The 27,529-nt window shown below is 34.2% G+C and overlaps 2 protein-coding genes across 6 annotated transcripts in view; both read left to right on the top strand.

The window, feature by feature from the left end:
- The window catches only part of LOC105327476 (uncharacterized), a 265,527-nt gene that overhangs the window by 29,725 nt on the left and 208,273 nt on the right, over nucleotides 1-27,529 (top strand). The window lies entirely within an intron of this gene.
- On the top strand, nucleotides 69-27,397 carry LOC105327072 (uncharacterized). Of its 2 annotated transcripts, XM_066081154.1 has the most exons (7): nucleotides 69-185; nucleotides 275-354; nucleotides 8,766-8,828; nucleotides 8,984-9,029; nucleotides 14,698-16,451; nucleotides 16,909-16,991; nucleotides 25,923-27,397. In XM_066081154.1, exons 5-6 carry the CDS (start codon nucleotides 14,729-14,731, stop codon nucleotides 16,965-16,967), a joined length of 1,782 nt encoding a protein of 593 aa, XP_065937226.1. In that variant the 5' UTR covers nucleotides 69-185; nucleotides 275-354; nucleotides 8,766-8,828; nucleotides 8,984-9,029; nucleotides 14,698-14,728; the 3' UTR covers nucleotides 16,968-16,991; nucleotides 25,923-27,397. The 2 variants fall into 2 exon arrangements, with proteins under 2 accessions (XP_065937226.1, XP_065937221.1); XM_066081149.1 differs by lacking the exon at nucleotides 25,923-27,397 and having other exon boundaries at nucleotides 16,909-17,730.

Here is a 27,529-nt window from a genome sequence, read left to right as displayed (position 1 = left end):
TTAATTTTTGCATGCTGTAAAAATTGCAACAGTGTATGTTTACATCTGCAACTGCAATCAGTGTACAAAACTACAGGAGCAGTGGTTTTTGGGGTTTCTAATATTTCGTGTCATTAGCCATACCCGCATTCTTGTGAAGTCACGTGACGAAGCAGTGTCGTTGTTATGATTAGAATGTTATTGTTGTAAGTTTTTGTCTTTGGTTATTGTTTTACCTATATATCTATTATTACACCCCTGTTTCAGTAAGACTTAAATTATACCTCTGTTTCAGTGAATGTCTCGCGATGTTTCGCCCAAGGAGGCACTTTTTGTGGATTTTCCGGTAGATCTGTTGTCTCTACAACAAAGCGGGTACGGGTAATATTAGGCCTATCCCGAAATTTCGAAACAACAGGATTTACAGATATAACATTTGAAAATACTAGAATGGCGTGAGAATCTACAGACATTGCCCTTTATGTTTATATAAATTTGCTTTACATAACAGAATATTTAAGAATAAGATCCTTAAACTTTCGGTTTAACTACTGATTAAAGAACGATAACTCTTCTAACAGTTTTCTTATGACTACATGACTTAATTTTTCTCTTCTTTTATTTATAAAACAGCGTAGTCAAGAATGTAGCAACTTTTAGAAAGCTACTCTTGAGTAATTTAAAATAGTCTGAGTAATGTGCTATGTAAGGATACAGATTCTGTAATACAGTGAGGTCGCTAGTTCTGGGTCATGTTAGACTGTTTGATAATTTGCAAAATTTTCCAATATTTATGTTATATTATTATTAATTATATATTATTTATATTCATATTTTTTTTATTCATGTATTACTGCGTTGTATTATAATTTATAGATAATTCATGCAAATATGTTATATTTTACCTCATAACGTACATGTACCATTCATATAATAGTGTTGTGTTATGCATGTACTATGCCTAAATAGTAGTAAGGGTTTGATACATGGTGTACGAGCTGGAGATGAGTGAAGTATGTATCAAACCCTGACTACTATTTAAGCGCAACATAACACAACACTATTGTTATTATTATGCCAAGTGTTGTATATACTGACGTGCTTTGCTATAAGTAGCTGTGACGTTTGAGTGTTGTCTTGTCCCAAAAAATAATAAGCGGAAGAGCTAGCGTTTGTTCTTTCAAATTAATAAACTCATTTTGAATTGATTGATTATTTATTCAACAAGTTGTTGTACGATTGAAAATCAACAACGGTTTATGTTCTTTTCAAGAAACGAGAGACGTTTCACCTTACCGAGAAAACTCGAAATGTTTAGCAGACGAAATCTCATTGAATTTTGTTCTTGTACATTCTTTATCAAGCGTCATTTTAAAAAAGCGTTTTTTTTATTCTCATGTTAAATTTCTTTCGAAATTGTTTAATCCATTTGTTCAAAAGTTTATCAAAATTTTAACTTATAAAATTATCGTCAATAAAGAGGTGTTTTTGGAACGATTAATAATTTTAATTGTATAAATACCGTCAGTTCCATCATCGGCTGCTGTAGCTTAACGGTAACGCGTACGGCTTAAATACATAATGCTTTTAGTGGCAAGAAACCCGCTGTCGGCAAAGTTTTTGTTGTAAGCATTTGCCGTGCTCAATTTTGGCATAGTATGCTTACGCTAGCATCAGGGGGTGATTTTTAGAAACAGTAATTTTTCTCACATTATCCTCAATTTGAGCATGCTAATTTCAAATTTAACAACCATTTCATTATAACTCTTTCTATTGCATCACAATTAAGAGGCAAACATGGGTGCCCTCACGCAATTTCAATAGGCTAATTTTCTGACCTCACATTATACTGAAGAAAATTATCAAATAAACTCAATGTCTTTTAAACCTTTTTTTTTGGGGTGTGCTCAATCGAAATATGAACTTAAGGTATCCCACTCCTCATGTTTTAATTTCATTGCGCAGATGATCATTATATTTAAAATGAATATGATTTTATTTATTTAATCATCACAGATAGATTATTATTTCATAATTACACAACATTCATAAAGAAAATCCATTTGAATTCAAGAAACAAACAAGTTTTTTGGGGAACTATTTTTTCGTGGGGAAGGCTTTTTAGACGAAAATGACAGAAACAAGCAATTTTATGAATTTTCAATATACTTTTTTTTTATTATACTTTATTCATTATTCACATTTTTAACATTTGATAGGTTTGTAACATATTTTATAGGTTCTGTGTGACATGTACAAAATCAAATCTTGAGAATGTGATAGCCGTTTAGCATAAAATCATGCATATATATAGAACATGTCTGAATTTTTTAAGCCAAATTTTGCGAGAATTTTACCTTTGAAGCCCTATATCTAAAATTTGACATCACTGACCCCCCATGTTATATTATGTCAAAATGATACTGAATACATATTGAGGCAAACTGGATTAATCTTATAAAATTCTTGATATTCAAAAAGTTTTTATTTCAAATCAAATTGTTACTATTATAGAAATTGTCTATTTTAAGTGCAAAAAGGTCACACAAAAATTTATGCAGCTTTGTACAAGTTTTTTTCGTAACCCCTCTATTCAGTGTGACCATTGTGCATAATTAAAAACACTATCTGAAGAAATAAGTTTGCTTAATCAAAAATACTGACAACAAATGCTAATCAGGATGAAATTGCATTTTAGGTGCAAAAAGGTCAAATTAAATGGGCCATAACTCAGAGGGATGGATACTGATCCCCCATTATATTTGTATTTTTTAAGTTTGTTTTGTCTACAGATTTCAACGATATACTTCTCAAGAAAATTTTGATACGACAACATTGAGGAGTGGGATACCTTAATTTATTTTTAAAAAAGAAAGGATTTTATAGCCTTAAAATACTAATAACCACACCATCCCTCTGTCACCTTAACTACCGCACATGGAAAATTACATTATTCTTGTATTAAAGTCTTCACAGATAGCATTTTTTCATTAGATTTATGTTCACAATCCCTGACATTGATAAAAAAAGATTTATGAAATTGTGTAATTATCAAATTTAATACTATAGTCTGCCCCAAGATATTTAAGCAGCTCATTTGGACGATGTTCAATAAAAATACACATACCTGTGAAAGAAGTGCAATTTAAATAGTTGAAAAGGATCATTTTCAAGATAATTTCATTAACACATTATCATCTCTCACTCGGAAAAAATTCACAGGAACGAAAACAGATTCCTTACGGAGATTTATAATGGGGAATGTTTACATCTTCTTTCCATTCGGAATACACTCGGAATGCATCGCGCTATTTTACAACGTTATCATCCGGGCTTGCTGCAATACAAAATCTCCGTAGACATCACATATTTTAGCATTGTATTGAAACCTGAAGGGCTAACAGGGGCTTTTCGACTGAACTGTATGAACTTTGTATTAAATTTAAAATAATTAAAGTAAAAAAATCACAATGAACAATATGAAACTTCATGCAAAGAAATTAACAACAAAATCTAATTCCTAATGTGTGTAATACTATGTCAAATTAGAAAAACAAATTTAAAACTCTATGGATTTCTTATATATTTTCTTTTGTAGCTTTGTTCTGTTTTGTTTTGTTTGTAGCTATTCTGTCTTAATGTACTTCAACTGTGTATAAACTTGATAAAAAGTGATGCCTCACTACTTCTTGACATAATCATGCATCTGAAACAACAATTACCAAACTTCTGAACAAAATTGTCAGCTGCTCACACTGAAATTTGTGTTGTCCTAGCATTAGCACCTTGTCTGAAAACTCAAAGAGATACTTATTAACAAATTATATAAAAATATTTACAACTGCAAATATCTTATCTAATAAAACCAAGTCCTCTTTATTCTGCTGAAACAACAATCTTTAGATCTCCCTTCTTATTATCATCAGAAAGATTGTATGCATACACTGCTGGATCACCCTCATATTTAACATTATACCATTGTGGAAATCCTGGAACAAGAGAAATGACATAACCTTTGCATACCCCGTCCGTGAATTTATGCTCAATTCGTTTGCCTACTAGGAGAGGCAGTCCTTCATGCTCTTTTTCATGAGTTTGAACATTAAGAGTCGCCTGAATCAGTGTTAATACCTTTTTAAGGGTATCTAATGGCAGCTGTGAGTATTTACCTGATTCTTCCCTACTACTTAAATTTAAAACCTTTTTATCCGCATGCTTCTGATGGAGAACATTTTTACGAAATTTTATTTGAGACTCCAAAGCTTTTCTCTTCTCACTTTCTTTATCCAGTCTCTCTAGTCCTTCATTGAGCTGATTTAAACTTTGAAATAATCCATAATAGCACATGTCACTTGTAAATGCCTCTGCTTTCTTAATTCTATCTGCTTCTTTCCTCTCCAATTCTTTTTGTTTTTTCTTTTTGATGCTCAAATCTTTTCTTCTCTATGATTTCTCTCCTTTCTTTGAACAAACAGCGTATCTTGTTTCCTTCTTTTCTTGATTCACTGAGTAATCTGTCCTTCTCTTCCGTTAAGTCCACAAAGCCAGTATCTTGTCTTTTTAAAACTATACATTAAAAAGCTGTCATTGGTTATGTTGTTGCATAATTTGGTCTTCTTCTCAGCAGTTGATCTAATTGGCCAAAGGTAAATTCTGGTAACTTATTATACTTCATAACAGATCGTGTTTGTTGTTTCAGCTCCTCGGTTGGATTCCAAAACTGTCCTCCAGGAAGATGATCCTCTACCATTCTTTCTAACAGTTCTTGAATTGCATTGAAGAGACTTTGCAAAAGAGGGAGAAGAATTTTATCCACTTCAGTGTCTTCACTTGCGAGATGTACGGTTACCCTGTCATCTTCGTTTATTGTGGTATTAAATGGAGTTACCTGACCCCTGATAAATTTACAACATAATCCCACATCATTAGACGCTTCTTTAAGGAAATCTGTCAATGTTTTAAATGTTTCATTCATTTCAAGAATGTGTCCTGGCTCCTCCAGTTTTCTCCATAGTGGTGCAGATATGAATTCGGAGATTAATCCAAATGATTTAACACCAGACAGAAATAGAACTTCTTTAATGTCCAAACTCACTGCTTTCAGAAGACTATTTGTTGTGTCATGAACAGTGTCAAGGAAATAACTCATATCTTTGGCATTATAATATATGCCTTTACCCAAGACAAAAACTAAGTTAAATCTATTATGTTTAAACATTGTCACTAAGATATGTGTTCCATTCCAGACTTGCTCCACTCTTTTCATCTTCACACACAGCAAAAGCCTTTGAGGAAGTTCTGAGCAACCGCAGTGTACCACTCTCAGATTTGTGGTATATCTTTAGCTCAGCATGTACAGTAGATCCTTAATTTTTTTCCATTTGAATGGAAAAGTTCAAAACATTTCACACATAACTCACACACATCTGCCATTCCTAGTAAAAGATGGATGCCACAAAAAAAATTATTCATCTTTGAACAGGATTTTTTCTCCCCCTTCTCCATGTCTGCCCATCCGTCAATTACTTGAGGCAAAATCTTAAGTCGGTATTCCTCAGGTATCCTATTAAAAGCTTTTTCTGTCGAAGCTCTGTCCGACATAGTATCTCGAATGTTGGCCAATATTTGATAACTAACATTCATATGATCTGTCATTTCTTTTTCATGGCAGCTATTTGAAATGTCACTAAGTATCTCCTTGAATGTGTCTAATGTACAAAATCTCAAACAAGTTGAATTTGTGCTGATGTTCATTGGTCTTTAAGTAATGAATTTTCTTGTCTGGGATTTTTATTACTTACTACTCTTTGATTTTTCTGATATTAATCTACTGTCTTTTAGTCGCTTTACTGATTGTACTTCTCTCATAACTTTATCTTTTTCCTTGGCATCCTCCTCAGGTTTTTGGATTTTAGTTGTAGAACTTTTTTCTTTGTCTATTTTTCTTATCAGTTTTCTTACAAACTGTTTACATTTTTCATTCAAGTCTTTCACTTTTTTTCTCCTCTCATTTAAAAGTTTTGGTGTATTACTATTTGGAGACTTTTCCTCTTGTAAAACAGATATTCTGTACTTTGTCATGTTTGGGTGATTGTACCCACAGGTAAAGTAATAGGTAAGTTTGAAAATTGTTTTTTATCATTTCGACGCTCACTTGCACTACTCTTTAAGTGTCTGTGAATTTTTGACAGAAAAGCAGGTTGATTTATGGATTCTCTGGGATTGTTTGTCAACTTTGATATCCAAAGAAGCATATATTTAACTTCCAATGTCTTCACTTTCATATAATTATAAAGATCTAAGATTACACCAATGGGTAAAGTATTTGTAATAAAGGAAATGCTTTCTGGGCTATCTATAAGACAATCTATAGGTAGTTCCATTTCTTTGCATGCCTCCGGGTTTTTTTTATATCAATGACGTTTGCTTGTTGTAGCTATTGTTTGACAAGATTTGCTGTTGATTTGGAAAGTTTGGACAAGGTAATTTTCTGTATATATGTGGTAGGTTGTTAATTTGAATGGTCCTCCCATTACTGTTTGACTTGATATGCTGTTTTAATAGGGAAGATATGATTGTTTGTTTTTGTTTTTCATTTGGTGTGTGTGACATACTCATTTCTCTCTCATCATTTTCAAAGTAAATACCTGTTTGATATAATGGTTGGAATTCACTTGTCTGAGTTGAGTCATTTTGACATGAAAAGTTGACAATTTTTCCTATAACCTTTCAAAACTGACTGAGAAAGTTCACCTTCTTCTGAATCACTGTAAACAGCATCCGACTCACCAAAGAGTAAAGGACTTTCAGGTGTTAGCTGATTTTCCTCAATAAATTCCTTTAAAAAAAATTGAAAAGTGGTCTGCAATTAAAGTTTACTTGACAAAGACATTTCGATTTAACATTTTACATATGCATAAGATTTATTCATATCTTTAATTTTAGCATTTAAATTAATTAAATTATTTTATTTTAAATCTGCAGAGTAACATATCAATTTATTATGATAAAAATGTAAGCTACACATAACTGACTCGGGTCTCTTCAGAGTCTTCTTGAAGTTCTTCCCGTGGCTTTGATTCTGACATAATCAAATTTCACTAGTTTCAGTTTCAAGATAATTCGTCAATGTCATATCGTTCTGCAAGTGCAAGAGTTTTGGTGTCGGTCTCCAATTAAAACTTGCAAGATAATGCCATTAAACGACAGAATGAAATGTTTCCATATCTTTATAAATCAAATATAATATATTTTGGAATTTTTTTCTAGAAGATAACAACAGGAAAACTTACCGAACCGGAAAATCGGCGATCTAATGCCTTATTCTAAAGCACACACAATTTCCCTCGGATTTCAAAACGTTACAGTTATCGTTCCTGTTCGTTTGACCCTACTGGATTTAAAATCAATTAACATAATTATCCGAGCAAATACTTATTACCTAAATACTGTTTAAGCTTAGAAAAGATCAAATTTTTCAAAAATGAACGTAAAATCTGCGTATATTGCCGATTTCAGGTCTTGCCACCTCTTTTCTCACTTAAAATATCGATAAGTTGTCATTTTCTTACCATGTGTTTTCTAAAAATATCATATACGTCATATTTTAACTCCTGGATTTAGTTTCACACCATTACTTTCGTACTTTAACCTCAGGTTTTATCATATAAGACCGGGAAAAATCCCAAGCGCAGCGAAGTCAACTTTTTGTGATTGCGGGAAAACTTACCGCCAGCGCCACTTAGCGACGACGCCCATTGCTACTTACGCTATATAAACCCACTGTATACTATGCGAAAATAGATAAGTATTGAATAGATAACGAAAAACTGACAGGAGGCATAATAATGTATGATGATGGTTTGAGAGAATGAATTGAATTGAATGCCCCTCTTCACAGAAGAGAAGGCATATCATTGCCTTGCTGCTGTCTGTTGATTGGTCGGTCCAACAATGGTTTCTGTCCATTTCTTACATATGAAATTTTGTATACAGTTTTATTATTAGAATATCTAGGACAAGTTCGATTTTGGGTACGATCAAACCGTTTTTGACAGATTTATACCCCTTTGACTTGAAAAATTCCAATTATTTTTAATTTCCGTTCATTTTCTTTGCAGAGAGTGCACATACTGATATTAAATTTATTATTCAGTTTTATCACAATAATATCTAGGTCAAGTTTGATTTAGGGTACGATCGAACAATTTTTGACAGATTTATGTCATCCCATTGGACTTAGAAAAAAATCTAATAATTTGCAGTTTCTGTTCATTTTCTTAGCAGAGGTTGCACATAATGATATGAAAAATTAATGATGACAGAGCGACATGAAATATTTTATTCAATTTAATTGAAACATTTTAAACATCTCCCTCTTACTTGATATCGTAAAACCACAAAAACCAAAAAAATGTGTTTTTAGGTAAACTGGCCTTCAAGTTGGGAAACTCCTTCAGATTGATTAAGTAGTAACTAGTAAGATTAGTATTAGTTTAATTTAGCACTTATCATTATGAACACATTTTGACATTTAAGTGAGTGCATGTGCAATATTTTTCAGCAATTAGTACTCGACCACAACTTTGACAACAACCACTTAATAATGAAAGTAGCATGTTGAAAATGAATGAAAATCTCCATCTCCAAAGGACTTGATTCCTAATTTCTGTAAAATTCCCAAGTTCTGTAAATGTTTAACTTGAAATATTTTTCGCTGCTCAAATACAAAAAGGCCCATTGTTTGTGATCAATGTATTTATAAAGTATTTTCTGCTTCATTACAGTGTGACATGAGACTTATAGAAGTGACTGGGAGTCGGAAACGACCGGGAATCGGCGACTTCACTGTACGAACTCGTCTTCAGCAAAGCGTTTGATTTTGAGTAACGTCAATCTTGTCAAAATATGAAATGTGGTCAAGTTATTAAAAATAGACCATACACTTGCAACTTGAGCATGTATTTGGAAAATAACAGTAGAATAGTTAGAGTTCTCTTTACAGGTTCCTTGTGTATCAATAAAGAGTGGACTGATGGAGCAAAAAAAGAGTTAGTATAGTATTTATGTAATATTACTATGTTTGTGTTGCTGTACTTTGTAATTATAGGTCACCTGAGTCACTCAGGAGACCCATTGCTATCACAAGTTTGTCGTCGTTTGTCATTCATAGACATTTTACATCTCTGAAATGGGTATGAGGACAGTGGTCATTGTGTTAGTCCAAGGGTAAGAACTGTTGCCCGAGAGCTTAGGCCGAGGTCAACATTAATGTCTTACCAAGGAACTGACAATATAACTATTGCCCACATTCCCATTTGATGATTGATTTGTTAAATGAGGAGAAACTTAACCTTGTGGTAATGTCAGGGCTGGGATATTGTCCGATTATCTTCCTTGGGGACAGTCAAACAATCAGCCATGATAAGGGGGGTAGCCAATCATACGTCATAGGCCAGTAGTTAATATAAATGACCTGATATATAATTTGGAACGTTTTACGTATATTTGATAATATAGTGTGAATTGTGTTTTGTTATACTCTGTTTTTTACATGGGGTGAAGACGAAACTGCATTTCCCATATATTTTATAAATCCATTGTAGATAAAAACGTACTAAGGGTATGTGAAACATTAAAAAAAAGTTACAGTAGGATCAGACAGAAGGCAAATCCTGGGTATGCCTTCTTTTCTAAAAACCGACCTAAATGTTTAGCAGAGAAAGTCTTGAAGAGAGAGAGGAGAGAGAGAATTTAGGAGAGAAAGATAAAGAGAAATGTCGATACAAAGTGAAAAGAGAAGGAAAGAAATTTTAAAAGAAAACTAACATGTTTAGCAGATAAATCATGGGTGATAGGGAGAGACAGTGAAAAACTTGAGATAGCAAAAGTACAGAAAATCAAAGAGAGAGAAAAAGAGAGAGATAAAGCAAGAGCAACAAAACATATATATTTACATTTTCCAGTGTCTTTGCCTGTGATAACACTACGTATCAATTTTGAACTATATAACCCGTAATACAAATGACGCCAAATTGAGGCGCCAGCGCGGTTTGCTTATTTATATTTAAATATTTAATAGTACGATGGCTTAAAATTATATAAATATAAGTAATAAGGAATCATTCTTTGAGTATTATGAGGTGATAATTTCGGTCGGGGCGTGATCAAATATATCATAAAGCCCTTTGTGCTTTATTGGATTTGATCACGCCCCGACCAAAATTATTACCTCATAAAACTCAAAGAATGATTCCTTATTCCTTATTTAAATGAGAGTTAGAGATAGTAAGACACAGAGAGTGAGAGTACATACTTCCCAAAATAGTGAATGAGGGAGAGAGAGAGTAAAAGAGTCACCGAGAGCAATAAAGAATAATGAGAGAGAAAGAAAGAGTGAGTAGGAAATAGAGAAAACAATAGTTTTTAGAGAAGAAAACGTTAGGCCAGATTATCACCTCATGATATTCAAAGAATGATTTTCTTATTCTTAGTACTACCTAGCACTGCATTACAGGTGACATTTGTATTTAGTGAGATAAATAAACTAAATCAAGATTGGTTGGGAGCGTCTAGCTTTTAACTATGAAACAAAAATTTTTAAACAAAAAGTATTGAAATATAATTTTTTGTTTAAAAACAAAAAAATATGAAATGTTCGATATTAATTAAGGCTGGAACGATTCGGAGTTCACTTGATTTGGTTTGATTTTGATTCAGAATGCTATGGTTTGTTATTTTGTTGAATTTAATTCAATTGAACAAAAAGAAAGTCAATCTCAATATTTCTCAATTTTCATTTTAAAAATGATCTTTACCTTGCAGATTCTTTTTTAGTTCAATTAAGGGAACAACTTAGAGCAAAATTTTAAGGAGATTATTTTCTATCTAATAGAAAATAGGGAGAAGCTTAAGAAATCAGGGATACTTTCATTTCTTGACAATAGCATAATGCTAATGATGATAAACAAAGAGTATAAGTCTTTAGTAATTTAGATAGGATTAGAAAAAAGTCAAAATAAACTAAATCGCCAATATAATTTTTTTAAAATTATCCAATTTGATGAATATATTTGATGAATTTATACATTTTATATATAAAGTGTTTTGCAGTTGCGTTAGCTTGATTACAAATTAAATCAGTCTTTGTACTTTGGTGCATTTTGGAGGAGGTATTAGTCAAACATATTGACCCAATTACAACCGTGATGCAGAGGAGCTTTTGACACGAACATCGGTTGTAATTTTCAATGCACAGTGTGAGGTTGCATATGTTGTACTTATAACCCCTCTAAAAATAAGATAGCTGCAAGTTGGTAATCACAACTGAGGTTGTAAATCGCTTTTTAGCTCACCTGAGCCAAAGGCTCAAGCGAGCTTTTCTGATCACAATTTGTCCGTTGTCTGTCGTCGTTGTCGTCGTCGTCGTTGTAAACTTTTTACATTTTTATCTTCTTCTCAAGAACCACTGGGCAGATTTCAACCAAATTTGGCATAAAGCACCACTAGGTGAAGGGGATTCAAGTTTGTTCAAATGAAGGGTCACGCCCTTTTTAAAGGGGAGATAATTGAGAACTACTGAAAATTTGTTGGTATTTTTCAAAAATCTTCTCAAAAACTATTCGGCCTAAAAAGCTTAAACTTGTGTGGAGGCATCCTCAGGTAGTGTGATTCAAGTTTGTTCAAATCATGGTCCCCGGGGGTAGGGAGGGGCCACAAGAGGGGGATCAAGTTTTACATAGGAATATATAGAGAAAATCTTTAAAAATCTTCTTCTCAAAAACTATCAGGCCAGAAAAGATCAAATTAAAATGGAAGCATCCTCAGATAGTGTAGATTCAAGTTTGTTCAAAGCATGGTCCCCGGGGGTAGGGTGGGGCCACAATTGGGTGATCAAGTTTTACATAGGAATATATAGAGAAAATCTTTTAAAATCTTCTTCTCAAAAACTATTAGGCCAGAAAAGCTCAAATTAAAGTCGAAGCATCCTCAGGTAGTGTAGACTCAAGTTTGTTTAAATCATAGTCCCTGGTGGTATGGTGGGGCCACAAAATCTATAAAAAATTTCTTTTAAAAACTATTTGGCCAAGAAAGCTCAAATTGGCGTGTAACTATCCTCAGATAATGTAGATTCAAATTTGTTCAAATCATGATCCCCGGGGGGTAGGGCGGGGCCACAATGGGAGATAAATTTTAATCTTCTTACAGGTACAACAACAAAAGGGGCTTGGTATTTACCAAAAAAAAAGAGGTGGATAAAAATTGGCAGATTTTCAATTTTTTTAGCAATATCTACTGTACTTAGTTGTCAAGATATTTTGATACTGTAATGCTAATTTGATCAAAATTAAGGCAATTGTTGCTCAGGTGAGCGATGTGGCCCCTGGGCCTCTTGTTAAAACTGACAATTACATGTATCATATTATTATTTTGGATTTTTTTACATGATTTGGAATTCAGAATACCGGACGATTTCAACATTTCTTTCGAAAGAAATTTCGGCGAAGTTATCGATCAAAAGAGAGTATGTAACCCCCTAGGTTGGTCCTAATTTATTTATTGTGAGATACAAAAGACACAAACAGTTTTTGATTTATCCTCTTTTCCATCAACTGATAAGAATAATTCAGGGTTGTCTCTAAGGTAGCAAGTCGTTTCGGCCTTTTCCCACGTTCGGTCTTAGATATGTTCGGCCCTCGCGAGTTTCGGACATTCATCGGTTCGGCCTAGTAATAAATGTATCTGTTACTGATATTGTTTTAATGGAGTCGTCCCCCATTATCGATATCAAAGTTTCGGTCAATGAAGATTATTTTCTATAGACCAAAAATCGAGTATGTCACCCCCTAGGTTTGTCTGAATTTATTTATCTATTGTGATGTACCGTCTTTTCCATCAACATTGCTGAAACTAAATTAAATATCGGAGCCGATGACATAGGGCGGAAAAAGTTCGGAAAAAATTGAAAATTGGCGAAAAAAAAGTTTAGGGTCAGGGGTATAAAATAGAAACGGTTGGGTGACCGGGACCACATATATTTTTTATTTGGCCTAAATGTTCAACAGAGGAAGTTTAAGAGAGAAAGTGAGATGAGGAGAGAGAGAGAGAGAGAGAGAGAGAGAGAGAGAGAGAGAGAGAGAGAGAGAGAGAGAGAGAGACAGACAGACAGACAGACAGACAGACAGACAGACAGACAGACAGACAGACAGACAGACAGAGAGAGAAAGAGAGAGAGACAGGGTAAATGCTGCAATTAAAGAAGAAACGAAAGAGAAAGAAAGAGTACTTGTTAGGCATATAAGAAAGAGACAGAAAAAAGCAGCAAGAGTACATGTTTAGCAGAGAAAGTCTGAGTGAGAGAGAGAGGAGAGAAAGAGATAGAGAGAAAGAGAGAGTACATGTTAGTGAGACAAAAAGAGCAAGAGTTCATGTACATGTTGCATGGAAAAAGGAATGAGAGGGAGAGAGTTAAAGAGAGAAACAAAAAACCAGAGTACATGTTTAACAGAGAGCGAGAGAGAGAGAGAGAGAGAGAGAGAGAGAGAGAGAGAGAGAGAGAGAGAGCATGAGAGAGAATGATGGTATGAAAGAGAAAAAGACAGTTGGAAAAGTAATTGTTTAACAAAGAACATTTGATAGAGACAAAGAGAGAGCAAGTGCATTCAGTGAGTACATGTTGCTTTTAAACATTGAAAGAAAGAAAGAAAGAAAGAAAGAAAGCAAAAGTACTGGTGAAGCAAAGAAGTAAAAGACCGAGAGAGCAGCAAGAGCTCATGTTAAGCACAGAGAGAGAGAGAGAGAGAGAGAGAGAGAGAGAGAGAGAGAGAGAGCGCACATATTTAGCAGCGAAAAAGTAAATGTTAAATAGAATGTTTGAGAGAGAGAGAGAGAGAGAGAGAGAGAGAGAGAGAGAGAGTATATGCAACATGGAAGAGCAATAGACATTAAAAGCTGGCATACAGATTACTTGTATTTCTTTCGCAGAAAATGTTTGAAAATAGTTAATGAGAGTGAGTGAAAGAGTGAGAGTGGGAGGAGAGAGAGGACAGAGAGAGAGAAAGTACATGTTTAATGGAGAAAGTCAGAGATAATGAGACAAAAAGAGCCATAGTACAGAGAGAGAGAGAGAGAGAGAGAGAGAGAGAGAGAGAGAGAGAGAGAGAATATGTTAAGCAAAGACTGATTGAGAAAGAAAAAAAACAAGAGATAAAGTTCAACATATAAGTATAACCACGAGAGAGAGAGAGAAGGAGAGAGAGAGAGAGAGAGGACAAAGAGAGAAAGAAAAAGCAAGAATACATGTTTGGCAGAGAAAGTGAGAAAAAACACATGTTAGCAGAGAAGATTATAGAGAGAAAGAAAGAGAGAAAGAATTCATGTTGATTAAACAGAAAGTAAGATAGAGAGATATCATTCGTATGATATAGATAAAGAAACAAAGAGAGAGTGAGAAAGTATTCACCAATGTTTAGCAGAGAATGTCAGAGTTTTTAGAGTTTCAACCAAAACAATTATCTACATGTCAAGTGTTTTTATCATTAGATAATATTAGACCATCATTTATCTATGACTGGAAAATATACTATTTTAGAAAGGAGTCTATTTAAATCAAATATTCCTTACACACAAAATTTGATATGATATAAATCCATTAAATCATTACATAGCTTTAAAAGAATATGGTTAACATAATTCTAAAACACTATTTTTATTTAACAGGTTGTGATCTAATGACATAGACCACCACATCATGGACACAACAAGCTCCCATTTTATCATAGCAAGCTCCCCATACCGAGTAAATCAGTGTTCTGAGTGTTCGGGGGACACAGCTTACTATTGTGTATCGTGTCCATGTGATCTGTGTCCCCATTGTAAAGAGAATCATGTAAAAGATCTCAAAACAATAGACCATGATGTTGTGTCCTACCGTGATAAATCCAACAACATCCCAACACAAGAGATCTGTGTGAGACATCCTAGTCATGCTTATACAAAGTACTGTGAACACTGTCAAGTTCCTGCCTGTAATAATTGCCAAAAACATAGAAAACACATGCAGATAGATGTTGAAACAGCCTATAAAACGAAGCGACAACAACACAGAGGAACAATTCACACCATCAGAAGTGAGGCGCTCTTTTACAGACCTGTTCTCATGACAGGAATCAAGACTGATGTCAAAACCTGTCACACAGAATTATCCCTCCATCAAACAGAGATGTTCACAAAGGCCCAGAAACTGAAGGATCTCATTGACATTGTGACTTACGATCTATTGAACAATGTGTTTAGTCACTTTTATTTCAAAAACAGGTGTAAAAAACAAAAGATAAAAATGAACAGACATATTTGTAGCCTAAGGAGATATGAACACAGATATGTACAGCCAGCATTCACATTCAGTGCGCTACAATTCCTCTCATTCATAAAGACAACCCTTCCCCAGATACATCTTACACTCCAAATTAGCCAGCTCTCCATGACTGAGTCACTCAACAGGGTGGATGTGATGGAGTCACTGAGTGCAATCCAAATCACAGAGAGAGGAAACCGACGCGTAGGAAACCAGTGTCTGCTGAAACTGACGTCTGGTGCTGAGTTCCATCAATCTCTCACAGTGACAGATGTTCGTTGTTGTTTACACATTTCCTGTATGACATCAGACCGGGTATGGGTCAGTGATTGGAACAATCTCATTTTGACAGACAAAACAGGTGTCCCTCTACATCATGTGGAGGATTCATGGAGTCGTGATATATTTACTGGTAACGGATTACACACAGTGAACAGTGAGAGTGAACTGATTTATATAGATAGGAAAGATAACATCAACAAACTTTCAAATGATATGAAAACAACCACCACATTTATAGAGAGAATAGACTCTACATGGGAACCACGGTGTGTGTACTGGTCCCCGTCCACTGGGGATCTCCTGGTCGGGATGATTAGAGAGGAACAAAGTGATGATTCAGATGATTTATATAATGTAGTGTTTACAACGACAGAAACAGGCAAGGTAACCCGGTACAACCAGCGTGGGCAACTGACACAAACCATACAAGACGACAACACAGGACGGGGACTGTATGGTCAACCTCATTATATCACAGAGAACAACAATGGGGATATCGTGGTGTCTGACTCTTTGTCTGGTGCTGTAGTGGTGACAGAGCGTGGAGGAAGACATCGTTTTTCCTACACAGGACATCCATCAGAATCAGGACTAGAGCCACTAGGAATTTGTACTGACGCACTGTCACACATCCTGGTGTGTGATTGGACAACTGACACAGTACAGATGATAAATAAGAACGGTCAGTTCCTGTCTCATCTACTGACAAACTCACAAGAGATGGGTCAACCATGCGGCCTGAGTTATGATGTCAACACTCACCGTCTCTGGGTCGTATCATGGGACAACAAGGTGTGTGTCTACAGGTATATCACCAGACAGGACACTCTGACAGGTAAGTCTGGGTCATTATCATTCATGATTAGATATAGATAACTAAGACACACAGTCCGTGTTAATTATCAGTCAATAAGATACATGTAAGACATGTTTATCTGTGTGATTGTTTGTCAATATAAACAGCTCATTGTTACAGGGTTAGCTGTATCTACCAGTCATTGGGATTCATTGTTTATCTTAATAAGACATTAGTTACATATTAGATTGACAGTCACATGACATTGTATTTCATGAATGTAGTTAATGAGAATAAAAGTTCATCGAAATTATTTTTTGTGACACATGTATTTGTAATTAGTTATTTTGTGACAAGTAATTTGAATATGAATAATTAATTAGATAAATATTAATGCATGTGTCAATGTAATCAGTTTAAACTTATTTTATAAATGTACCTCTATCATTACATATACTGTATGTATTAATTAACAGCTAAGTATGCCTTGTTGTAGATGAACACAGACTACGTCCTGATGAGGACGCCATGACCAGCGCAACACCAGCCGAATAATGGAGATAGCTTGGATATTGACAGGTTGTAAATGTTTCTGTACAAATGTAGTCTGTTCTCAAAACCACAAATGTTGTTTGTCACTTTGTTCAACATCTGCAGCTGTAATTGACCTGTGTATAATTCAGATGGACTGTAATACTGACTCCTGATTATTTCACACTTTGTGATCATCCAAACATGGTTGTCTGTTGCTGAGTGTAAAAAATAATGTTATACAAAATTTATTTTCTGAATGTGGCCTATTAAAAAAGAGATATTCACATGAAGTCTATAATAGATAAAACTGTAAATGATATTCATCAATTTGAAAAGAATATATCTTTGCACTGCTAATTGTGGCATTATTATACTCCATGCAATGCAATTGTGAGAGGTATAATGTTTTGGACCCGTCCGTCATTCAGTCCTGCTTTCTAGCTCACCTGAGCTGAAAGCTCAAGTGAGCTTTTCTGATCAAAAGTTGTCGTTGTTCACAATTTCATCTTCTTCTCCAGAACCACTGTGCAGATTTCAAACCAAACTTTGCACAAAGCATCACTTGGTGAAGGAGATTCAAGTTTGTTCAAATGAAGAGTCACATCCTCTTTAAAGGGGAGATAACCTAATATTACTGAAAATAGATTGGTAGTTTTAAAAAATCATCTTCTCAAAACCTATCAGGCCAGAAAAGCTGTAACTTGTATGAAAAAATCCTCAGGTAGTGTAGATTCAAGCTTGTTCAAATCATAGTCCCTGAGACAAGGATGGGGCCACAAGGGGGGGGGGGGGTCAAGTTTTACATAAGAATACAATGTATATAGATAAAATCATTAAAACTCTTCTTCTCAAAGCTGTTTGTCCAGAAAACTTAAACATGTGTGGACCCATCCTCAGGAAGTGTAGATTCAATTTTTTTTAAATCATGGTCCCTGGGGGTAGGGTGGGGCCACAATGAGGGGATTAAGTTATACATGGGGATATATAGAGAAAAACTCTAAAAATCTTCTTCTCAAAAACTATATGGTCAGAAAAGCTTAAACTTGTGTAGAAGCATCTTCAGACAGTATAGATTCACATTTGTTCAAATCATGGTTTCTTTGGGAAGGGAGGGGCCACAATGGGGGATATATGGAGAAAATATTTAAGAATATTCTTAAAAAGAGTTTTCAGTTCAAAAGGCAATAACTTGTGTGAAAGCACGGGTTGTGCAGATTAAAAAACCATGATTCCCTTGAGAAAAGTGGGGCCATAAAGGGGGGGGGGGGTTATATAAAAATAGAGAAAATATCCTTTTACTGGTACAACAAAAGGGGCTTAATATTTACCATAATAATATATGGATAAAAATTTGCTGATTTATAAAATATTTTGAGTAAGATCTTCTTTCTTTGTATTTGTCAAGATATTTTGATTTGAAAACTGTATTGTTTATTCGATCAAAGTTAAGGAATTGTTGCTAAGATGTGCAATGTGGCCACTGAACCTCTTGTTTGTAAGTATTACTCCTTTTAAACAGCTGCATGGAATTTAAATGTGTAGATTTGCATATCACAACGACAAATGAATAGATGAGAAAATTTGCAGGAACAAAATGATCAGATGTTTTTTGTGCAAATAATGCCAATTATTGATTTAGGTAGCAAGGGACAGTTTCGAATAAAGTACCCGTCAATATTTTTGTAAAATTGAGAGTTGCTGTACTTGAAGGCTTATGAGTGTTGCTAAAATTCATGAAATGATTTTTAATGATTATCATTAGTTAGAGGGGTGTCTCTTGTTGAAATTGATATGCAATATGTAGGCCCCTTATGTTAGGTACATGAGAATCAGAAGTAAAATGCGAAACCTGCGGCTATGGCTGTTGTGCTGACTTTACACAGTGAAATTGCAAGTTACAGACGGGAGGTAAAATAACACGAAAAGTAGGTGGATGGGACATTGAAAACTATACACCGGTAAGTTTGTGACATGTGATAGTGCAACATGCACGCGGTACGGAAGATCAACCCTCTGCAGGGAGTTAGCTGGGGGAGGTCGAAAAAGCTGAAAAATCATGAAAAATTAGCAAAATATGAAAGGGTCAAAATTTCATAAAAACCAGTATGTAGAGAATTTTACAGGTTTTGATTAGTAATTTTCTTCCGAAATTGGTGTAGGCCGTATAAAGAGTGAATTAAACGTATTTGCGCTGAATGGGAACTGAGGAAATTCTAGTTACAGAGTTCCGAAGACATGAATCCCTTGGCTACAATGAATTGTATAAAAAAACTGTCCCCTGCCACCTTCAAGACTACATGGCATTTTCATATTTCTCCTTTGAGTGTAATTTTGAGTGGATTTTGTACCATAAGTAATACCTTTTGTGAAAATTGATGATTTTCTTGGCTATAGATGTCATGACATGATTTATTAGCTAAAATATTCAAGGGGAGTAACTCCCTCTTAAACGTGTAGAATGACAACCACTAGAGTAAATTGGCTTAGAGAGTAGGCATTTCCTATACTCATGACAATTAATAGGCTTAAGTTAATTACTGAGAAAAGAATAAATACTTTAAAACAGTTTCTATCAATTAAATCATTAAATCTATGAATTTTCAGCCATTTTGCTGTCTGATTTTATGAAATAACATTAATCCACCTGACTTATATCACCCAATTTTTTTTAAAACAGCATATTTTTATTTCAAATGAACTTTACATGTAGACAAATGCAGTTATCAAAGTAAACAATATGTCAAAAAACTCAAGTTTTTGCTCCTTCCTATCAAAAAATGGTATTTTAGATGTATTTACAGAATTGAAAAAGCCACCCCTTCTTTCCAATGGACTCCATTACCATTACATGTAGGATACGTAAATGTACATTTGACCTTGAAATAACATCTGCTATGATAATTACTCTTGAAATGAACAAGAAACAACATATTTTTACCCTTTTATTGTATATATGCATCAAAAATGTAGAAAAACATGTAAAATTTGAACATTTTTCATGGAATTCTCATCCGTCCCCAGGTACCCGGGTGTGTTTGAATTTCATTTTAATTAAACGCACACATCACACTTGTAGGTCTTACTAATTTATCAAAGTTAAAAGGAGACTAGAAACCAGACTATATATGATATCCACTAAATATGATTATAGGCTTAGTTTTTCATGAAAACAAGAAATCACATGTAGGGCGACATGACTTTTTGTGAATAAAAATGCTACAAATCATCCATTTACCAAAAAAGATCAATTTTAAATATCAGTGATAGTTGTTTTCAATTATGTGTAAGAAATGACTCAAGGAAACTGCCACAAGTTTCATAATATTAGGTTAAAGTGTTCAACCTAATGCTTCATGTGAAAATCAAAAAATATGGGAAGGGTATACATGTAAAGGAATTTCTAAGTGATGTGATGCTTTTATCATGATAATATCAAGCAGATGTATGTAGTATTGAATAAGGTTTCTGATTTAAGGAGATTGAACAACAGTTGACCTCTAAAAGATTAGGTAAAGATGCTTTATTTATGGAGAGCCCTATGAATCTGTGTTAAATAAAGGAAAGTGGAAAGGGTGGGTTCACTTAAATGGCCATATTTTTCTTAACCTCAATGGAATTGGCAAAATGTGGTGTACTTTATTTTCAGAATAGCATAAGCTTTTAAATTTTAAGACAAGATTACTTTTCAGAGAACGTTAGTGTATGTTAAAGGTAGCAAGGGACAGTTTCGAATAAAGTACCCGTCAATATTTTTGTAAAATTGAGAGTTGCTGTACTTGAAGGCTTATGAGTGTTGCTAAAATTCATGAAATGATTTTTAATGATTATCATTAGTTAGAGGGGTGTCTCTTGTTGAAATTGATATGCAATATGTAGGCCCCTTATGTTAGGTACATGAGAATCAGAAGTAAAATGCGAAACCTGCGGCTATGGCTGTTGTGTTGACTTTACACAGTGAAATTTCAAGTTACAGACGGGAGGTAAAATAACACGAAAAGTAGGTGGATGGGACATTGAAAACTATACACCGGTAAGTTTGTGACATGTGATAGTGCAACATGCACGCGGTACGGAAGGTCAACCCTCTGCAGGGAATTAGCTGGGGGAGGTCAAAAAAGCTGAAAAATCATGAAAAATTAGCAAAATATGAAAGGGTCAAAATCTCATAAAAACCAGTATGTAGAGAATTTTACAGGTTTTGATTAGTAATTTTCTTCAGAAATTGGTGATTGGCCTTATAAAGAGTGAATTAAAGGTATTTGTGCTGAATGGGAACTGAGGAAATTCTAGTTACAGAGTTTCGAAGACATGCATCCCTTGGCTACAATGAATTGTATCAAAAAAACTGTCCCCTGCCACCTTATGTATTTAATACATACTCTGCTATTCTAGATGTGTAGCAATGTTAAGTAATGGCGTAACATTGGTTATTTTACTTTGTTAACTTTTTCTTTCATAAGTATTTCCGCTGAGAGCGGAAAACCTTACTATTGTTCTGAAAAAATTTCAAATTTCTTATTATTTTTTTCTTCTTCTAGACGCCAACTTTGATCCTTAATATCTCGCTCGTTTGTTCACCGATTGTTTTGAAATTTTCAGGACTGACAACATGCTGCGTGATGTTGTCGTTGCATATTTTAGTTGAGGAAAATACACATCCGGTTTTGAGTTATTCCCCTTTAAGTAAAATTTAACGACTTTTGTCCAGGGGGTTTAGCTTTAACGATGACTGGCAGAGTCTCAAAGATGGGCTGGTTTGAAAGCTAATACATTGAATTTGTGCGAGATATATTTTCTTTATTATTGAAATGCAAATAAAAGGGGTGGTATAGATGTTGAGACAAAGGTAAGAAAAAAAATCAAAAAAATTCGCGTATTTTCCGTGTTAGTTTTCTACCTGATAAAAATTTGTTATAACATGTATTTTAAAAGTTCTTGGTCTTACCCAGACCTTTCATTCGGTATACCGAAAAAGTAGCTGGCCCATATAATTAGGGAGTTAGAGGCGTCCAACGTTTCTTGTCAATAACTTAAAAAGGAATAAACATTTCTAATGCATTATTGAAGCAAAGTTGTAAAGAAATTAATTTTGAATCCTTCTATAGTATTCAATTGAATGTTTTCGTAATTTATAGTCAGTATTTGCAGAAACAATTGTTGTCAGTTCGGTCCATTTTTTGTGGGGGTGCGCACGTTTATGAGGTTATGAAGGGGCTTCTTGTAATGCACTAACTGATGCATGTAGCGCGCAAAAATAATTCCACATAAAATTCCCAAATGTTTTTATACATATGTACATTTTCCTTTCATATAGATAAACCTCTTTGACCTTATTTTTGTTGTTTGTTTCATAACTGTGCCCCTGTCTATATTTAGATGCATTACGAGACTGAGGTAACCGATCAATAGGAGAGCCGCTAGCTGTATTCAGGCCGTCGCCTAGACGACAGTGCATGTGCTTGTAGAGCTGGACGTACACGATTAACGTTGTGTTACTGTAACAGAGACATTTTGAATTGTTTCAGTACTGGGAGATGTGTTAATAAAATGGTTCCAATGCATGGTAATTAAACTCAACTTTTCTACAATACGTATACACGGCCGTCATATAAAGCACAATGTGTATTACTGACATGACAAATGTACGCTGGCAATTTAAACGAACGCGGGATTGCTCCCGATAGAACAATTCTTTTAAAGCAAAAAAAAAATACTGATTTGCGATCGATATATAATTATCATCGTGGAGATGATTTTAAAAAGTGTACTTAATATTCGTATACGATAATATTTGAATCCAAAGCCGCTAGTTTTAAGTTACGGTTATTAGGGATATCAATTATGACTTGCCCCGCGTTTCAGGTTTTTTACTTGCAAAACATCTACAAACGAGAATACCAAACAACTATCAGCAGCAACTTATAAATTATTTATTCCATAAACAATTCTAAAGAGGTAATTAAATAAATTTTATAAATGCTTTATACTTGTATTCGCTATCTTCCATAGAAAAAAGTGGCATGGAAAAAATGTTGTTCAATGTTCATCAAATACGCTGTAGCCTTAGCAATCGAAAATAATTAACAAACTGTATATGATAGATTGACATATCAACAAACATTCAGACCCGCAATGTGTTTTTTTACAAGTTCTATAAATTGTGGACTCAATGACTGAATTCTTTACCGTTTTCCGTCTGGGTTATTTTGAATCATGTGTGTACGTTATGTGTGGCCATATAAATTGTGTAGCCATATAAATTGTGTACATGCAGAGCAATGCAATGCTAGGACAATAAAATTCCAACAATGTATATGGTGAGGCCGGTCAGAATGATACTGGTTCTGCTTGTTCTACAAATAGCGAATGTAAGACGAAGTAATTGGGTGTTTTATTTTAAACAAATATAAGTATTTCTTAAAAGCTTGCATTACTCAACAAAGTATTTAATTGGAATCATTCTTAGTTACCTTAGCTGCATATATGTACCGCTCGGTCTGTATCCCGGAAAAATTTACTACTATCCGAAAATTATCATACAAGGTCTACAGACTTGCAGCTAACATTACCTTTAAAATACACTTTAGAATTTGCCGTTGTTTATAAATTCATTAAAAAGACGCGCAGAATCAAGTGGTAATATGTCGTTTGATATGGGATTTATGACGTTTATTTATATTGTTTTCATTAAAATTATTTCATTATTTCAAGCTTGTGGGTGGAATGAAATCAGTTTCACATGTTATTTGACATAAAGATGTCCTCTCCCCACTTTTTTTCGAAGCAACTATTTTTATAAAATTTACATAAAAAAAATTGAATTATCATGGAGTTGGGCCCCCCCCCATTTCGGTACCATGTAAAAAATGGTATGAAAATCATGAAATAATGAGTGAAAATTTTGGAAAATCACTCATTTCTTTATTCCCCTCTTTAATAAACAAAACAAACTAACAACCATAACCGATCCAGATAAATATAATTACATGTTTCAAAAATAAACTTAAAAAACAAACTACACATCCATCCTTCACCCACAATATTGTCCGGGTAACAATCTGTTAAGTAGGTGCTTGCACGAAAAAGAACCCCTTGCTGATCTACATTTTCATTAACGCATACAAAGAAAAAATATATTTTGATTTATTTTTGAATTTTTTTGATGTAAAAAAAAAGAGAAGAAATTGGTTCTCAGTCTCTCTTTATGCCTGTTTGTTAGCGGTTAATCAAAGTTCATTTCGAATATCCTTTTGTAATTTAAAAAATACGATGTAAAATTTTTTCATGCAATATTTCGGATAAAGCAATGAAGAGTTGTTTTTTGAAATTTTATTGACCATAATATTGTAAAATGCTAACATTGAAAATTGTGCCCGATTTCTTTCTTTTTTTTTAAGGTAAAACTTTATTGATTTAAAAAATGATTCTTTGAGACAAACAAATTGACATAATCAATAAGAGTTTGACAATCTCTAACTGCAGGTCTGTAGCTTTTAGTCAGAAAAAGAATCGGATGGACGACCTAGGACACAGATCGTCCATCCGAATTTCTTGAAAATTGCCATTATTTTCGTACCCGGACGCAATACTCACCGAGACTAAATGGTTCGTATCTTAAGTTTTAACTGCTTTGAAAGGTAATATTGGTTTTCTGATAATTATGAACATAAATAATTAAATTAAAATGGTTAAAATTACGGTAAAATTACCGGCATCGGTCTTCTCCGTGCGCGGATCTAGAAGGGGAAGGGTTCCAGACCCCCCCCCCCCCGCGAAATTTCTTTCAATTACGTGTACATTATAAACTTACCAAATATGCCTCGGACATCCCTTGGCAAACTCAAATAACCGTCTGACTTTTCAACCCCCACCCCGGAAAATTTTTCTGATCCGCGCATGTTCCCCCTTCTCGAAATACAAAATTATTCTTCAAATCCCCTTGTAAAATTTCCAGGATCTCCTCATATATACTAAGAGATTAATTGGCGCTTGCGTTCGATAAAAATGCGTGTAAAACGTTTGCCAATGGTCTTTTTACCTTCGTACCGGGCATAACCACAGTCCCACTCTGTGAATAAAATGCGGCGAATCAAACTAGAGACAACGTGTTAAGATCTGTATTTGCTTATAAACATGTAGTATCATCGTGCAAATTGCACTGTTCAATTATATTTTTTTTTACTTGTAAAATTCAACAACTGTATCGTAATTTTTTCTCACAGTTTATTTCTTACATAGTTACCTTTTTATCTAGTGAATGACACTTTTCAGAGTTTGTATGTGATTTCAAAGAGACAGAGTGTCATGTATCAAGGACTGTTAATCTCTGAAAACAACATTGTGCAATTATCAGATTTTCATTTCTTAAACATCAAAGACTCATTGAGTTTATTTAATTATTTTATATCAGTGAACCTTTCACTCAGCTTACTTATATCATTACCTGTCAATTAATACTCTCCCAGAGTCTTGAGTCCGGAGGCCAATTCTGGCCATATCCGACTTGTTTGTAACATGTCTGTCTGTTAAATTGTTATAGTGTTGCCATCGTTGAGTCTCGTCCAATAATGTGGAATCCTGCATCAATTGCCTGTTTATTTCTCTGGAACTGTATACTGGTGGACCTTCGGGAATACGGCAAACCTACCCTTCGTTTTTGCTTACGGCCCACAGCGCGCCCCAACCTTTTACCTTATACACTTTACGCCAACATTCCCTCACCCGGTTCGTACTGCACACGACCGATGCAGATCCAGACGTATTCTCTATCACCGTAAAATCTACGCTGTCACAGAAATATAATACTTTGTCTCTCAGCGTTTACACATCTAATATTGTACTATGGTCAGCTATCAATTTTTTGTAATACGTCACAAGTATGACGCAGCTACGACGGAAAACCTAATCGTTGCTTGCAATGAGCTCGTCTCTAGTTCATTTATACATTTATTAAATGATGAATTTTGTTTCTTACAGACATGTTGCTTTTTTAGACTCCTTGAGGTGGACACAGTACAAAACCTGCTCAGATAATCCATAATTCTGATTGTCACAGAAATTAAAAACAATTGTTTTGAAATAGTTTGTCGTAAAAATAAGGCGTCATCAATTGACTGGGTACATAAATAATGTGTCTTCAATGGGCTCTGTTCCTGTGAACATGAACTCTACATACATTACACATCATCATTGTTTTGTTTCTGTGTACGTGAACTTTACATAGAATGCATCATTAATAGACTCTGTGCTCTGTGTACATGAACTATAGAGATATATTGCGTCATCAATGGACTATGTGTTCTATGTACATGAACTCTAGAGATATATCACGTCATCAATGGACTCTGTGTTCTGTGTACGTGAATTCTAGAGATATATCACGTCATCAATGGACTCTGCGTTCTGTGTACATGAACTCTAGAGATATATCGCGTCATCAATGGACTCTGTGTTTTGTGTACGTGAACTCTAGAGATATATTGCGTCATCAATGAACTCTGTGTTCTTTGAGTTATAAATATTGTCATTTAGAATGGTGGCTAATTAATGTGTGATGATTCTTTTTTTCAGTTTTGATTTGCACACAAGAATTGATTACAATACATTCAAAGGGAAATAACTCAAATCTGATTCTTTAATTTAAAATGAATAAGCAGTTATCCCCCTTAGAGATATCGGTATTGGATGTTGTTGATCCCTGAAATTTTTTCATAGGAAAGTTTATAGAGTATCAGTAAATGTTTCATTACAAAATGCCATGATAAGTGTAATTGGGGATTTGGGAGAAGGGGGGTTCAAAGTGGACCATACCAACAGGTTGTTTTTTTTTCAAAGTTTGAATGACAACAATGGCAACGTGTAAATAGTTGACGTTAATGTGTGTTATATATTGTACGGCTGAGCCATGTCTTAGATCCCCTAAACCTGTAATACTTAAAATGTTATGACAAGTTACATCATGATAAAGTGGTGTAAGGCAAATGTTATGTAGGCCATGCTGTTAATATTCTGATGCTACTCTTTGTATGGGGTTCATGATGCATTTTGTAAAAATATACCTATTATGTACACTAATGGTGGATTTAGCACATTTCTCCCTCATAAAAAAACTGAGCTATATTGATCAGGTAGATAGAAAAATCATGCTTATGTGAATAGTTTTGAAGGAATATTGTGACCAAATTTAAGCAAAATGGTGGATTTAGCACATTTATCTCGCATAGAAAACTTGGCTTTGTTGAATAGATAGATAAACAACTCATATATCTGCTTAATATTTTGTAACTGTTGAAATAGTTTTGAAGTAATATTGTGCTTATGTTCAAGTGCTTATTATCATATTTTGAGACATTTACAGTGTTTGTTTGATGTTTATGCATACCATAAATTACATAATTAATATACTAATGATTTTGTGGAGTTGAAGCAAGCTCTAGATAAAACTCAATAAAAGTGACATTTCTTTGTAGTTGGTTTTTTTTTCTTCTAAGTAAGACATTGCTGTACCATTTGGTACAAACGGAAGGTTATGATAATGTAACTTTATGTACAAGAACAAGACAATTATTTCTTGAGGCGAACCA

Source organism: Magallana gigas, chromosome 1, assembly GCF_963853765.1.
Source record: "Magallana gigas chromosome 1, xbMagGiga1.1, whole genome shotgun sequence".
Lineage (NCBI taxonomy): Eukaryota > Metazoa > Mollusca > Bivalvia > Ostreida > Ostreidae > Magallana > Magallana gigas.
The sequence above is the reverse complement of the archived record's forward strand: the minus strand, read 5'-3'. Positions and strand labels throughout refer to the sequence as shown.